General features: G+C 34.0%; 1 protein-coding gene across 17 annotated transcripts; it reads right to left on the reverse strand.

The window, feature by feature from the left end:
- Nucleotides 1–6278: 6278 nt before the first annotated feature.
- On the reverse strand, nt 6279–12585 carry LOC127795861 (NAC domain-containing protein 75-like). Of its 17 annotated transcripts, none has more exons than XM_052327809.1 (7): nt 11617–12052; nt 11093–11397; nt 10665–10842; nt 9792–10360; nt 8846–9130; nt 8190–8312; nt 6279–7013 (listed from the first exon to the last, which is right to left on the reverse strand). In XM_052327809.1, exons 2-7 carry the CDS (start codon nt 11207–11209, stop codon nt 6927–6929), a joined length of 1359 nt encoding a protein of 452 aa, XP_052183769.1. In that variant the 5' UTR covers nt 11210–11397; nt 11617–12052; the 3' UTR covers nt 6279–6926. The 17 variants fall into 17 exon arrangements, with proteins under 17 accessions (XP_052183769.1, XP_052183768.1, XP_052183754.1 ...); XM_052327808.1 differs by having other exon boundaries at nt 8190–8318; nt 11617–12049; XM_052327794.1 differs by lacking the exon at nt 6279–7013 and adding an exon at nt 11439–11486 and having other exon boundaries at nt 7862–8318; nt 11093–11341; nt 11617–12051.
- Between the last annotated feature and the right edge of the window lie 1288 nt (nt 12586–13873).

Here is a 13873-nt window from a genome sequence, read left to right on the forward strand (position 1 = left end):
GTAAAATCGTAAAATCGTACGCGTAAAATCGGGATTTTAACAACTATGCATTTAAGATAGGTCAAATTTTTAAGAAAGCAACCAAAAAAAAAAGTTAAAAATAAAATTATAATATTTAAGTTATATATAAAATTATAACATTTAAATTAATTAAACTATATAAAAAATAAAGATAATTTAAATAATCAATTAATTATATAAATAATAATAATCAAATTTTCAAAATTAATTATCCATAATGACTTCACATATTCTTGCTGTCAATAATAAAAATATAAAATATAATAAATTTTTCAAAAAATATATAACAACATATGATAAATATAAATAGCCTATACAAAATATTAATTTTGTCAAAATAAATTAAATGACTTATTTAAAATAATCTAATTTTGCTAAATAACTAATTTAACATAACCTACTAACTAATTATTTTTCAAAATTAATTAATAACATAAATATATATAAGATTTGTATTTTTTTTTTTGCATGGTTTTGAAACTAATTAAGGGTTTTAGAGTTTTGAGTGGTGGCTTTATTGAGAGAGAATGAGAGATAAATTATGGGAAATAAAATAAAAAATTAAATTTATTTTTTAAAAAAGTTACTTGGCAATCGGTATCCGATAGTATTACTTGATATCTCAAGATTTACCTCGATTTAAAAAAGTTTTATTTTTTTGTAATTTATTTTAATTAAAATTTTATATTAATATTTAAGAATTAATAATATAGATTAATTCTTGTCTCTTCATATACCATACTTACACATTCTCCAAGCACTTTACAGCTAAAAAAATTATCCACAAGTTCCAATAATTACATATTTTTCACAAATTTATGCTTAATTAATGATCTACAAAAATTCTATTTTGGGTAAGAAAAAAAATAAATAAAACTTAAAAAAAATATCAAAATAAAAACTGAAAATGGACGAGAAAGGAATTTGACGATTGTTTTGTTATAATATATATATAGATTAAATATTTTAAATTTTATCGCATTACCAGGTGACTACGGACTCGCTCCCAAACAGACGCCTACAACGGAAAGCCAGGTGAGGTGAGCCTTGGGAAAGCTCACCATCCCGCAGCAGAGGAAACTGCACCGCAATTTCAAACAAGTGTGTAGTCTGCACCCCCCCTGTATTGATCTTTAAGACTTTGTTTCCGAGATGGGATGTGATTTTATTTTATTCCATAAGCTCAAGAGCAGGTACGGAGCCTACGTTACAGTGTAGGGTGGTCAGTTTTTTTAATTGAAAAACAAAAAACTAAGCATACTGTGTTTAGTAACATTGTGCTTTTTCAAAATTCTAAAAAAAAAAAAAAAGAGTTAAAGAGTATGCTGCTTGGTGTAAAAAAAAATATTTAATTTGTTTTTTATTATTATTAAGTACATATATAATTTTGTTTAATTTAAATTTTTCAATAAAGGATATCATTAGTTATATTTTTATTAAAAAGTCATTAATTATCATAAATAAAAAAAAAATCAAACTCTTTAGTTGTCACCTGTAGTTGCAGGTGACAGCGGATAGAAATTTGAGCAAAGACGCAACACGAGAGAGTGAGAGACATGGGTGGAGTAACTGTCGATGGAACGAGACGGCGGAGGTGGCCGACCAGACACTATTCCTAGCGAAATAGCTGCCGACAACGATGGAGGAATGGGTAGGTGACCTAGGAAGAGGTTGGTGATAGGTTAATAGCTTCTTGGCTACGTCGACTGTCTGTTGAGGTAAATAGTAAAGTCCAATAGTAGACAATAATTAAATATTAATATATTTAAAAAATAAGGACATTAAATGGGTTGATCCACTCTTGACTCAATTTAATTTGGCTCCACACGAAATATTAAGTTGTGTCATGGCCTGGGTTGCATGGGCCTAACAAGCAAACTCACTCAACTCATGTTAAATTATTTTAAAATAAATTTAAACAATTATAATAACATGTTTGATATCTAATTTAATAATATATTTTTGTCGCCATTACCCACATATTTAGTAGTCACGTAGAAGTCATTCGATTAAGTAAATATAATTAAATTTTAGATAAAAAAAAAAAAAACACTTACCATTGTTAAGCTCTTCCACTAGACACCAAAATTAGCAGGTGAAGCACAAAGTAGATGAAACTTCTAAAAAGTGAAACTGTACAAGCAATAAAAAAAGAGGGAAGCATGCAAGAGAGAAGGGGGTTTCCATATGCAAGAAAACAGCTGAGCTCTTTTTGTTGAGGGATCCCAAAATAAAGCTTCCTGATATTTATTCCCCATTCCACTAACACACATTAAATTCATCTTCCAACCTTCTTTCGTTCACACCACACAGAATCTGCTTGCGCACAAACACACAGAAGCCCCAGCCTCCTTCTCTCTCTCTCTAAAAGCTCCCCAAATCTTCTATGAAAGTGAAAGAATTGAACAAGACATGCCAATTTTCTTTTCTCCTATTATTGCATGTGGAAACAGACACTGTTTCTTCTTCTCATCTAATTCTTTCTCCAAGCTAGCACACTATTTAATTAAATATGGAGAGAGAAAATGAAAAAACAAAAAAAATAGTAGATGGAAATAATGAGTTTGTAGTTAAACTTATCGAGGAGAAAGGTGCATGGTGAGGGCGAAGAGGAGGTTGTGGTCAGAACCCATCTAGATACAGCTATTTTTGTGGAGCTTAATTAGATTTTGAATATTCCAATAAATAAGATTGTCCCATCAGAATTGATTTGAGTTTTAATTGGCAGCCACAAGTTGGAATCCATTTTTTTATTGTTATTTTTACTTTTTATTTAATTAAAAAAGCAAATCCATAAAATATCAATTCATTTAACTTAATTCCATTTTATTTAACATAATTTTGTGTAAAGTTTAATGGAGAGAGGTGTCTTGACTATAAAATAAAAGGCACGCATATATACAGACTTGATAAATTACAATAAATATTTGAATAAAAGAGCTCAAATCACAGGAATGAGAGTAATTTACCCATTGATGATATGTAGGCATTCCAGTAATAAAGCTTGCAACTTCCACTCATTGTCTGTAATCTGTCTTTATTCCCTTAAGAAACTACGATGAAGCTGCCTTCCCTAATTCTTCCAGTTGGAACCTACCTAATACCTTCCTTTATTTCATGCACGTCCACCCTGTAAGGAAAAGTTAGAATGCACCACACCTCTCTCTCGTTCTCTCTCTTCCAATGCTGTGGAAAAGGTTGCATCTTGGAATAGAATAATTAAAGCAAGAAAGAGGTCACAGAATTAATGAATATCAGAAAAAAAAAAAAAAATGGAGTATCTTGAAATATGAAATGCGTTGGGTAACCCATAAAGAAAGATATTCCTATGGCTATTTCCCGAAAGGAGATTTTACCCAATCCCAATCCCTAGTGCTGCTCCCTTCTTTTACACTCACACACACATATATGCATGCTAGCTATAGACGAAGAATACCAATTGAATACACTTGAAGAGTACGAGAACTAGATCCACTTTCTTGAAAAAAAAAATCAAGATATTGCTATATCATGAAGTTCACCATGTATATGGAAGCCCACTCGATCCGTATATATATATGTGCATGCATTCTTTGTCATCCCATTAATTTGTTTTTCGTAATTCATAGGTATTGGTACTTATGGACGTTTTAACAATTTTGCATCTATATATATGTTTTTGCCCTTAGCTTAATCCGGCAGTAGTATTAGCAAAACTGAAGGTACGTGTATCTGCTTCAATACAAGAGAACTGCAATATGTCACCATGGAATATAGTGGGAAATTTTAATATATATATATATAGATAGATAGATAGATAGATAGATAGATAGATATAGATAGATAGATAATTCTAGATCATCCATGACAGACAAGTATTTCTGCTCCACACAAAGATGATCGATTCTACTTGAACGGTTGAATCAATTCCAATATGGAATATTGTGGATTTAACGGCTTTATCCTATATATTGCTAGAATTCTAATTAATAACTGATGATTATGGAATGTGACTTTTTTTTTTTTGAGTAAAATAAATGGAATGTGAGGTTTTGACATTGAGTTTTGCTTTATGTGCTTGCTCCGTCTGTACTCTTGGGTGTAATCTTGCTCAGAGGTCGCCTGCTTCAGTACTCATTGTGAGGGTGATCGATCCTTTTCTTAATAAATTTTATTAGACTTCTATTTATTAAAAAAATAAACTGATATAACCATTATTTATGCATGGTATACCTTTAGGCGAAATCATTATTAAATGAGGAAGAATTCTTAAGTGTGTGTGCGTGTTGCTTGCTAAAATGCATAAGTATTCTTATATAATTGCTGTGAGGGAAAAATAGCATGTTTATTAGTAATGAATTATTATGTAACCAAGGGACACGTATTATATTACAATCCTCATGGATACGTTATCAAGTCCTATGTACATATATACAGCAGTCTGACGGATAAACATTTCATGTGAAGTCAATGGTTGACACCTTAGAGTATAGACATTGCATCCCTCATGCCACCCTTGCTTGAAGATCGAAATTTTGACTTGATATTATGAATACTCTTGGACCTAGTCACAATTGTCCTTTGATGATATATACTCATGGTAATCAAGAACACAATTGTAGTCGCTGGTCACAAATTGGCATAGTAACCATGATGATGCCACTAGTTTTCGCGGCAAACATGAATGATTACTAACGTATTGGACGGTTATCTCACATCATAATAGATAAGAATAATATATTGACAAAGTCGAGAATGTATTACTGTACCTCCTAACTATTTTTTCTTGTTTTCCCAACTGTCATTTCTTTTAAACTCAAATGTATTCCTAGCTTACGTATTAAAGAGTTTATCCTCGAGCCCCACCCAAGACAACTTTCTATTGTTAGTTGTAGAAACTTCAATTGTTGACATACAACTTAAGGCGACACATTTCTCTTATCCCCAATTAGCACATTGCAAATTTCATGAGAGACATTCAGGAAGTTTGTGTTGGGGTTGGGGGCAGGCAGGGGGAAGGGAAGATCAAATGTGGGAAAGTTGTACCCTAGTACTGCATGTCTAGATCTGCTCTATTCTTAGCTGTCTTTTCAATAAAAATAAGTCATATATCAAATTAATACAAATCACCAAACAAAAAAAAAAAAACGAAATTACAGGAAAAAAAACTTAACATTCTTCTTTCAAAATTTATTTTGCAATTGACAAGAAAAAACACATTTCTTCATCTTCTTTAATTTCGTCTTCTTTCTATTTGATAATGTGTATTAATTTGGTAACACGAATTATTTTTATTAGGGAAACAATTAAGAGGACATTATATCTGAACTTGTGCATCACCATGTGGTTGAGGGACATGTTAATTAGATCGAACCCACATGATCATGTCACATCAAATCCATGCCTCACAATCAAACATGTTGTGCGAAGTCTTTGGATAAATATCTTAATTAAGGTGTGCACACACTAATTACTTCATGCCACCCTTGCTTGAGTGAATAAGTAACCATGACACAGCCCCTAGCCATAGGGATGATTACTAGTTGTGAAAATTACTCATTGTGGTAGATGAATAGTTACGTTACCAATATTCGTAAATGATTATCTATTATGGTAAATATTATTTGGTTGCACACAAACTGACAGTTTAAGGGCAAGAAAACCCATATAATGAATTATATAGTGATTAATTGGTCCTTTCTGGCCTTAGCCACCTAGTGATTTCACCCAATCAAACAGTTATTACACCTCATTAATGTATACAATAAAGAGGGTAACAAGGCTCCAAACTTCAATCTTCGGCACATAACTTGTATTCTCATTTTTTTGCCATCCTAGTCTAAACACATTGTAAATTTGAGCAACAATAGTATTAATATTAGATTTGTAAATTTTAGCAACAATAGTATTAATATTAGATTAACTTTTCAAGTTCAAACTATATAAAGAAAAATGTGAACATATATAGTTTATCTAGTTTAATTGATAGAGGTGAAGGCTCTCAATCATCATATTCTATAGGGATAGAGATTAAACAAAAGATGAAAAAAAGACCCAATCACATTGGAATTGTTGCATATAAATAAAATCTCTCCGTTTTAGATGTCCGAATATCAGGACTTAATATAATTAAAATTTATCTAATAGTATTGATGTTGACAATTGATCCCATGAGTTAACTTTGAAACTTTAATTTGCATCACATGAACACTACTGAAAAGACTTAACAATGCTAAATATTTTTGCAAAAATATCAAAAGCAGTTCTGGAGCAAGTAAAGCACCAATAGCATAAACAATTCCTTTAGCACATTTTCATTTCTATAAAGGGAATTCATTCGAGCCCCAGTACATCCTGTATTCGAAAAGGTCACTACCCACAACACAATATTTAACAAAAGTTTCTTTTGCCATAATTTGAACAAACATGACCTATTGCTCTCTTTCCTGTAAAAACAATTGAACAAAATATACAAATAACTATAAAATAAACAAATAAAAAGAATAGGCATAAAGACGATATTGTAATCATAATGGCGATGATTTTCATGCAGCAGGGATGGGATTCGCTTGGGGTTAGTCTTTGGTTCCCCCTTCTATTTGTCAGGAGAGAGCTGCAGCCTTTCCATTCCTGGTCTCTTTTCTTTTCTTTTCTTGGTTTCTCTCTTTCTTTTTCCTTTTGGGTAGTCCCTCTCTTTCTTTCCAGGATATGGGTTTTTTGCTGTTACTTCAGCTGAGGCATCAGATCTGAGCCAGGCCCTCAGAAGAAAAGAGAGAAAAGGGAGAAACCACTGATGGTTTTCTTTGCCTCTTGTTGAAAAGAACTCAGCAAGGCTTTAAGTACTCATGATGATGATATAATCATATTGTCTCTACGGGCTTTTGTGTAATTTCCTTCTCTTTTTTTTTTTCTTTTTTTTTTCCCTCCTACCCATGATGATCCGGGTTGTCAGGATCAGACCAGAAGGAGTATTTCATCCATTCTGTCTCTTGTGGATTTGTGATTGATGAACCCTGCAAAATAAAATGCAGTAATATAGATATGTGTGTGAGGATTCGGGTTAGGGTTTACATAAAAAAATGTAATTAACCTGGAAGGATAACAGAAGAAACTGCCACTTTTGTCCTTTTCTGCCATGCAGCAAGTTATTTCTTCCTTCTAATCTTTTTATCTTTAGTTTTCTTTGTTAGAAGAACACATGTTAGAAAAGTTTTGGGGTCACTATCTCCCTTTCTTTAACATGCAATTTTTAATTAATTCTTTATAATCTGTTGTTCATGTGTAACTTTTGGTCAAATATTTCATGGAACAGTGGGAAAATCTTTCTAGTTAATCATTCTTCTCTATAGTTGCCACTGTTTCAGATTAAACTGGTTAGGCTTTTTCTTTTTTTATTTCGCTTGCTTGATCAATCTGCCTCGACAGGGATCTAGTTTATATACAGTTGCAAACAGTCTTGAAAGTTAAACTGGACTAAGTTCTTTAGTGCTGCTGTTCAATGAACAATAAATTCGGTCTTTTAACAATTAACAAGTTACAGATTTCTCACGTTGTTTTTGGGTGTGGACAGCGCGACTTCCATGAACTCGTAAATTTAAACACTTCATGTTACTCAAAAATAATAATAATAATAATAATAATTTCTGGTCCCACATTTGGTTTTCATTGGTGACTGCATCCCTGAAATGGCTCCTAGTTTTCTGGGGATATGACAAATAAAGGTTTGTTCTCTTAGGATGCTACTAAAGTCTTGTACATTCTCGGAAAACAGCTGTTCAGAAAAAGAATGGATATATATATATATATATAATGCCATCCCTCAAAAAAAAAAAAAAAAACAAAAAAATGGAAAGAAAGAAGAAATAGAAGACTGCAAGTTCTATTGCCTCTTAATATTATTAGTTAGGCAACAATATTTGGTTCTCTAGACAAGTTTTCTTCAAAATACAAGGGAAAAAGGTCACCAAAGCATAAAAATTGAAAAGATAGAAAAGAGAAAAGGAAGGGCTTCTAGTTCCTGTCTTTAACTTGGAATAACAACATTCACGAGGTAGATTATTCTCTGTCTGCCCTTTTTAACTCCAAATTTGTCACTTTTCTTTTTCCCTATATATGCTTAGTTGGTAAGGCGACACATAATTAACTAAAGGGTTATGGATTTCAGGGTCAAAAAGCTCAAAAACACTCACTTCTTTGATGTGATGATCAGTTGAAGTGCAGCCCATTATGAGTTCCTCCAATCCAGACGCAGACCTCCCTACCAGTTTATGATGATGCTGTTGCAGCTGCTGTTCTTGCTGTTGCTGCTGCTGCTGTTGCTGCCGAAAGTTATATAGGGATAATTTAGAACAAAAACAAAACATAATCATCTGTATGATCATGTGTTGTCTGCAGAAAGTAAAGACATAATTACTTGTTTGCAACTCAGCTCACACCAAAACCTAAGTAAACACAAACACATATCATTTTTTTTTTATTGTTTTCAGTAAGAAAGGTAACTGTGAATTTTAGGGAGACATCTATGTGTTAGAAGGACAGAGCTCTGGGGCGCCAGCCCGAGTTAACCTTCTGTGTTCGATTCAGAAATTGACAATACTCCTGTTATGATTCAGCAATAGCATAATCAATTTCTTCACTTTCAAACCCGTGATAACTTTTATGGCACAGGAATAGGGCACGTCAACTCTCGTACCACTTACTACCGGAGATGAAATCAATTTTTGTTGTACATAAAACTTGATGGGTTAGTACACCATTATTTTGTGGTATAATGTTGTTCAAGATTTAAGAATAATAATTCATGTGAAGAGAATTATATATATAGCAGATGGGGTTGTTTGGATACCTGGAAACTTTCGTTCTGGAGCATCATTCTGGGGACATGGAAAGAGTCATCATCGAGAATAATGGAGGCTTGATGAAGGGAATTAGGTGGAGGGATGATAGTGGAAATGGGGAGTGAAGGCCTGCAAATGTTGAAGGTGGCTGTGGAAATCTGGTGATGAAGATGGTGGTGGTGGTGGTGGCTGCTCACGTGATGGGGCCTTTGGTGCTCGTGCATGTCACGCTCTTCGCACGTGCCTGATGCCTGCACTTCCCTCACAGTAGATGCCTCACCGACTCCTCCAACCTGAAAAACAAAGACCCCTCCAAATCAAAATACTGATTTGCGCTTGTCCATTAATTTCCAAGTCTCCAGCCCTTCTTCTTTTCCATCTTTTTCTTTTTCTCTTTAGTAAGCTTTCCCTATGGCATAGCTAGCTACTTCTCTCTTTCGGTTTCTATATTTCTTTGCTTTAGTTTCCTTTCCTCCTCCCTTTTGGTGGGTAGTGAGAGGATGTTTTGTTAGATGACAGTTAGTTTTCATGCTGTCTGTGCAAGCAAGAAAATGTGAGAAAAAGCAACCTCTGAACTCTTTGTTTTCTTTTCATTATCATAAAGACTCCAATGGATGTTAATGGCTAAATCTTCTAACATCAACATGGCTTACCCACCTAAAAACAAGAAGAGAAGACGACGAAGAAGAAAGAAAGAGAGAAAATGACAACACGAAACAAAACTAGAAAATTAGTTGCTAATTGCTATACGTTGTCTCCCTCCCATCAAAGTTCAAACTTCTTGACGGCGAACCAACAGAGACAAATTTCTATATGATTGTTTGGTGCATATAGTTTTTGGGCTATTGCACATATTCATGAGATTACCGAACAGTGACTGCAGGTTCTCATTGTTATTAACAAAAATAAAATAGAATAAAAAAGAATATAAAGAAAACATTAAGGAAGGAATACCTCATCAAAGCCTTTTCTAAATGGGGCAAAGCCAAAATGGTCAGCTTTCAATTGCTGAATATCCATGGGACTGTAACTTGACATTGCACCACCAACCCCAGCTGCAGACAGTTCATCTCTCTGGGTGATCACTTCCTTTGAAGAACAACTTCCACTGCCACCACTATCCCTTTTGCTATTCGGCTCCACACTTCCTTCTCCCGCCCCGGTCCCGCTCCGGTCAGACCAATTGCACTGCCTCGGCTGAGTCTGGTAGAAAATCTTGGACACCACAAGCTCCCCCTCTTTCTCCTCTTCATGTTGGCCAAGATGGTACTGGTGCATTACCCAGTTGGTTTTCTCGGGCTTTCTGTTCTTGCCGAAGTTTGTGTAGAGGACTAGGATTTTCTTGCAGCCCTTCTGTTTGCCGATCACCATCACCGGCCGGGTCTTGCCCGTCTTGTGCCACCGGGTTTCGCCGCCTTGCAGGTCGCATTCGGTCTGGATTTTTCTTCGTTTTCTTGTGCCGGTGGTGTAGGCCTTGGAAGGCCTGTGGAAGAAATGCCTGCTCAAGCCGTCTCTTGTGACTCCTGAGGGACAAACAGAAAGAAACACGAGACTCAAAATAATGAATATTGTATTAATTGCTTTGAATGAATTATAAGATTGTCGTACAAAGCTATTTATAGAGAGAAATTTAGTTAGGTTGATTTAGGTGTAACAAACTGGAGATAATACTTGAATTAGGTTCCTGAAAGTCATAACAAACGGGGAAGATCATGTTCATACAAAAACCCTAGAAAACCATGAAGAGAAAACATAGTAAAACCTAACATCTTGAATTATGGAAGATTAGTAGAAGAGAGAGCTAAAAGAAATACTAATATTTTCTACCTGGAAGTTTTTCAGGATGAGTATAACAAATCCCATCTTCCCCTTCAATGGTAGGGATGAATTCATCAATCAAAGGGTGAGATTTGGAGTCTTTAGCCTCTACCTTTGCTTCAAGATGTTCTATCAATTCTTGGTCTGTTGGATCAAATTTCACTCCAGCTGGTAAACCTACCCAGTCCTGCAAACTCCATTCAAGTTTAATAAAGAAAAGGAAAGAAAATAATTATAAAATAAAAATTAGAAGACAACAAAAAGATAAAAAAAAAATATGCCTTGTTGAAAAGGAAACACTATCAAATTAATAGGATTGCTGGACTTAAAAATCAAACAGCAAGCATAATTCTTGTCTTGTTTGATTCTTCTTTTTTCAAAATCTTACTCTTGAAGCCAAGAATATTATGGTGAGATCGATAAAATCGAATCCGTACCGGCTTTGCTTCGAGCTTGTGGCCACAACCAGGGCACTGCTTGGATCCACAGAGCTGATGCTCCTCAAGCTTTGCATCAATAAGATCAGCAGAGGTACTCATGGAACCCTTATTCATGGCTTGCCTCCTCCTCCTTTTTATGAACTCAATTTAAACTCTTCCATATGGGAATTGAATTAATTAGTCCTCCTTTTTATGCCCCAATTTCAGCTCTCTACAGCTGCAACTTTGATATCAAGCATCACCCTTCTGCAAAGAGACGTGTTACTGATCATAGAGAGATCAATCTGATATTGTTCTGTCAACTACAAGAAAAAAGGAAACAAATTGATGGATATGTACTTACAAAATCATGAAAACTCAATTAAATTAGTATATCTATTGACAACTCTTGCTGTGACTTGCAGGATGATGCATCAACACGGAGAACATGAAAGTTAACCAGTAATTCACCATCAAACAACTAAAAAGAAAAATCTATAATCTGAAACAGGAAATTAATTGAAAACCAAGTGATAACTTACCCAAAAGAGCTAGGAAATCTTTACAAGAAAAAACCGGAGAGAGAGAGATGGAATAACAAGAAGATGAGAGAGAAGAGAGGGGGGACGGGGGGGGAGGAGGAAAGAAGAAACTGTGATAGTAGGAAGTTGCTATAAAACCTGCTTTAACCAAAGAAAACACCAGAATTCCCTCTGCTTTAACTGATGAAGCCAGTGGGATAAAGGAAAAGTTGTCTCAATCTCATACCCTAGACACTACCTTTGAAATGAAATCTTTGCTAATTTAAGCAGCTCCTGTTCCTTCCTGTAGGCGGTTGAGAGAGAGAGAGAGAGAGAGAGAGAGGAGAGAGAAAACAGGATAGAAAGAAAAGAAAAAACCAAGTTGTTGTTTTTCCTCTTCTTTTCTATTTTCTCTCAAGCACCTTTAGTTTGTTTCCAGTCCCCTTGACTAGTAAAGCAAAAGCTAAGAAACGGCATACTCAAAAGCACAGCAACCCGTCTGTATTATACTTAGTTTATTCAAGCTCATCATAAAATATGTAACTAAATGACAGTTCGTATTTTCATTGAAAAAGCTTGTTTCATTATCAATAAAGCAATTTCATACATGAAGATCTGGTCGAAAATTGGGATAATTGTAACGCTTTTGCAGTATATACGTGGCAGCAATAAACTAGCTTTGAGTAAACTATACGGAATCAGGAAATTCTATGCCGTTTGGTATACTATATATACACAATCTGGAATTCTAGCAAATTAATTTCTACGAAATTTTTATCATCTCTTAATTTGAGAGGGATATTGTAGGGTTTTCTCGAGAAACAGAAAATTTTGCCAAAAGAAAGTAACTCACATGAGCATTGAGCCGGAGTGCTGATCATGATTCTACTGCCATGAATGTTGCACAGAGAGAGTCAGGGAGAGAGAGAGATTGGAAAGTTTGCTTGATGTGCAAGGCAAATGAGCAATGTACTTGATGGACCACCACCACCCCTTGTAATTAAATTCCAGACCTATCATATAAAAATGAACCAGACTTCAACCAGAAGCACTCTTTCATATTAGTTCATTCAACAGAAGAATTCAAGATAAATATATATATATATATATTGCATCTAATTCATATATGTATTATATATCATCCCAGTTTCTTGTCTTTTTTAATTATGTCTGTATATTCGTTTATATCCGGTTTCTCCATGTGTCTTTTTTTTCAAATCCTGGTGTGCATCTTAACCAACTTGGTTACATTGCATAGGATATGTTCGGGTAGTAAAATACCATGTGAAAAACATAATCGCAACCAAAATGAATTAAGATGTTAGGATGAATGTAAAGTTATACAAAAAATAAAATAAAATAATATTAGAAACAAAAATCATTGGTAATAAGGTCTAAATTGCTCTTATTAAAAATGAGATACTTATGAGACATAATTAAGGTAAGTTAATTATATAGAAAGAAGACTACCAGAGACTTTATTTAGAGAGCAGATAGAGAGAAACATATATTTAGTAAAAGAAGTATGAACTAATTAAAAAAACTTACAAAAGATAACATTAATACAAGATAAATACTAAATTATACATGATAAAATAAAGAGTTGATATACTTATGTGGGTTCTGAAATTAGGAAAATCTGACAGATTTGGACCCCAGCTCGAAGATCTTATACCCAAAAAAGATATAGCCATTCAAGTCTCATAGCATACATTTTGATTGGTCAAGAATGAATGATGGATAGCCCACAAGAATGCATGGTTAAGCATTCATGTTTAACAGATGGCCATGATTGCTCATCTGTATTTGATTTTTTTTGTTCCTTGTTTATTGAGTAAAAACAATCAATAAATGCCATTAATTTACTGCAGAGTACATAATATTATAATAATAATATCCTAGAAGAGGGCCATTTTTTGTGAAACATGAAATGAATGGGATAGGCCAAAGTACCCATTCAACTTGTGTGAATCATCCCCTTCGATTAGATTTCTTTTTTGTCCAAAGGAATTAAGATCAGAATCAAATTCCATTGGAAGTGCCAGAAATTGTTTGACTCTTGACCAATCCTTCTTCCACTGGTGGAACCCAATCTCCAAATACTGTTTTAAATTGATTCTCAACATGTGTCATAAGTCCCTTTTATGGTTTTGTCCAAGTGGTTTTAGTTGAAGATGAGTATTAATACATTAATAAGATTTAAGTAATATATATATATAATTCTTTTAATAAATTATTGACCTTAATTACAATGTACACTAAAAGTTGTATTTTATAA

Source organism: Diospyros lotus, chromosome 2, assembly GCF_014633365.1.
Source record: "Diospyros lotus cultivar Yz01 chromosome 2, ASM1463336v1, whole genome shotgun sequence".
NCBI classification, from domain to species: Eukaryota; Viridiplantae; Streptophyta; class Magnoliopsida; order Ericales; family Ebenaceae; genus Diospyros; species Diospyros lotus.

Bases quoted from the DNA above. Each gene is read 5' to 3' on its own strand.
- LOC127795861 (XM_052327804.1), bottom strand. From the start codon at position 11,209: ATGAATAAGGGTTCCATGAGTACCTCTGCTGATCTTATTGATGCAAAG. The intron at 9,131-9,791 runs GTATTCCTTCCT...TTTGTTTTTCAG, and splicing joins TTAGAAAAGGCTTTGATGAG to GTTGGAGGAGTCGGTGAGGC. The intron at 8,319-8,845 runs GTATCCAAACAA...AACTTTCGGCAG, and splicing joins TCCAGAACGAAAGTTTCCAG to CAACAGCAGCAGCAGCAACA.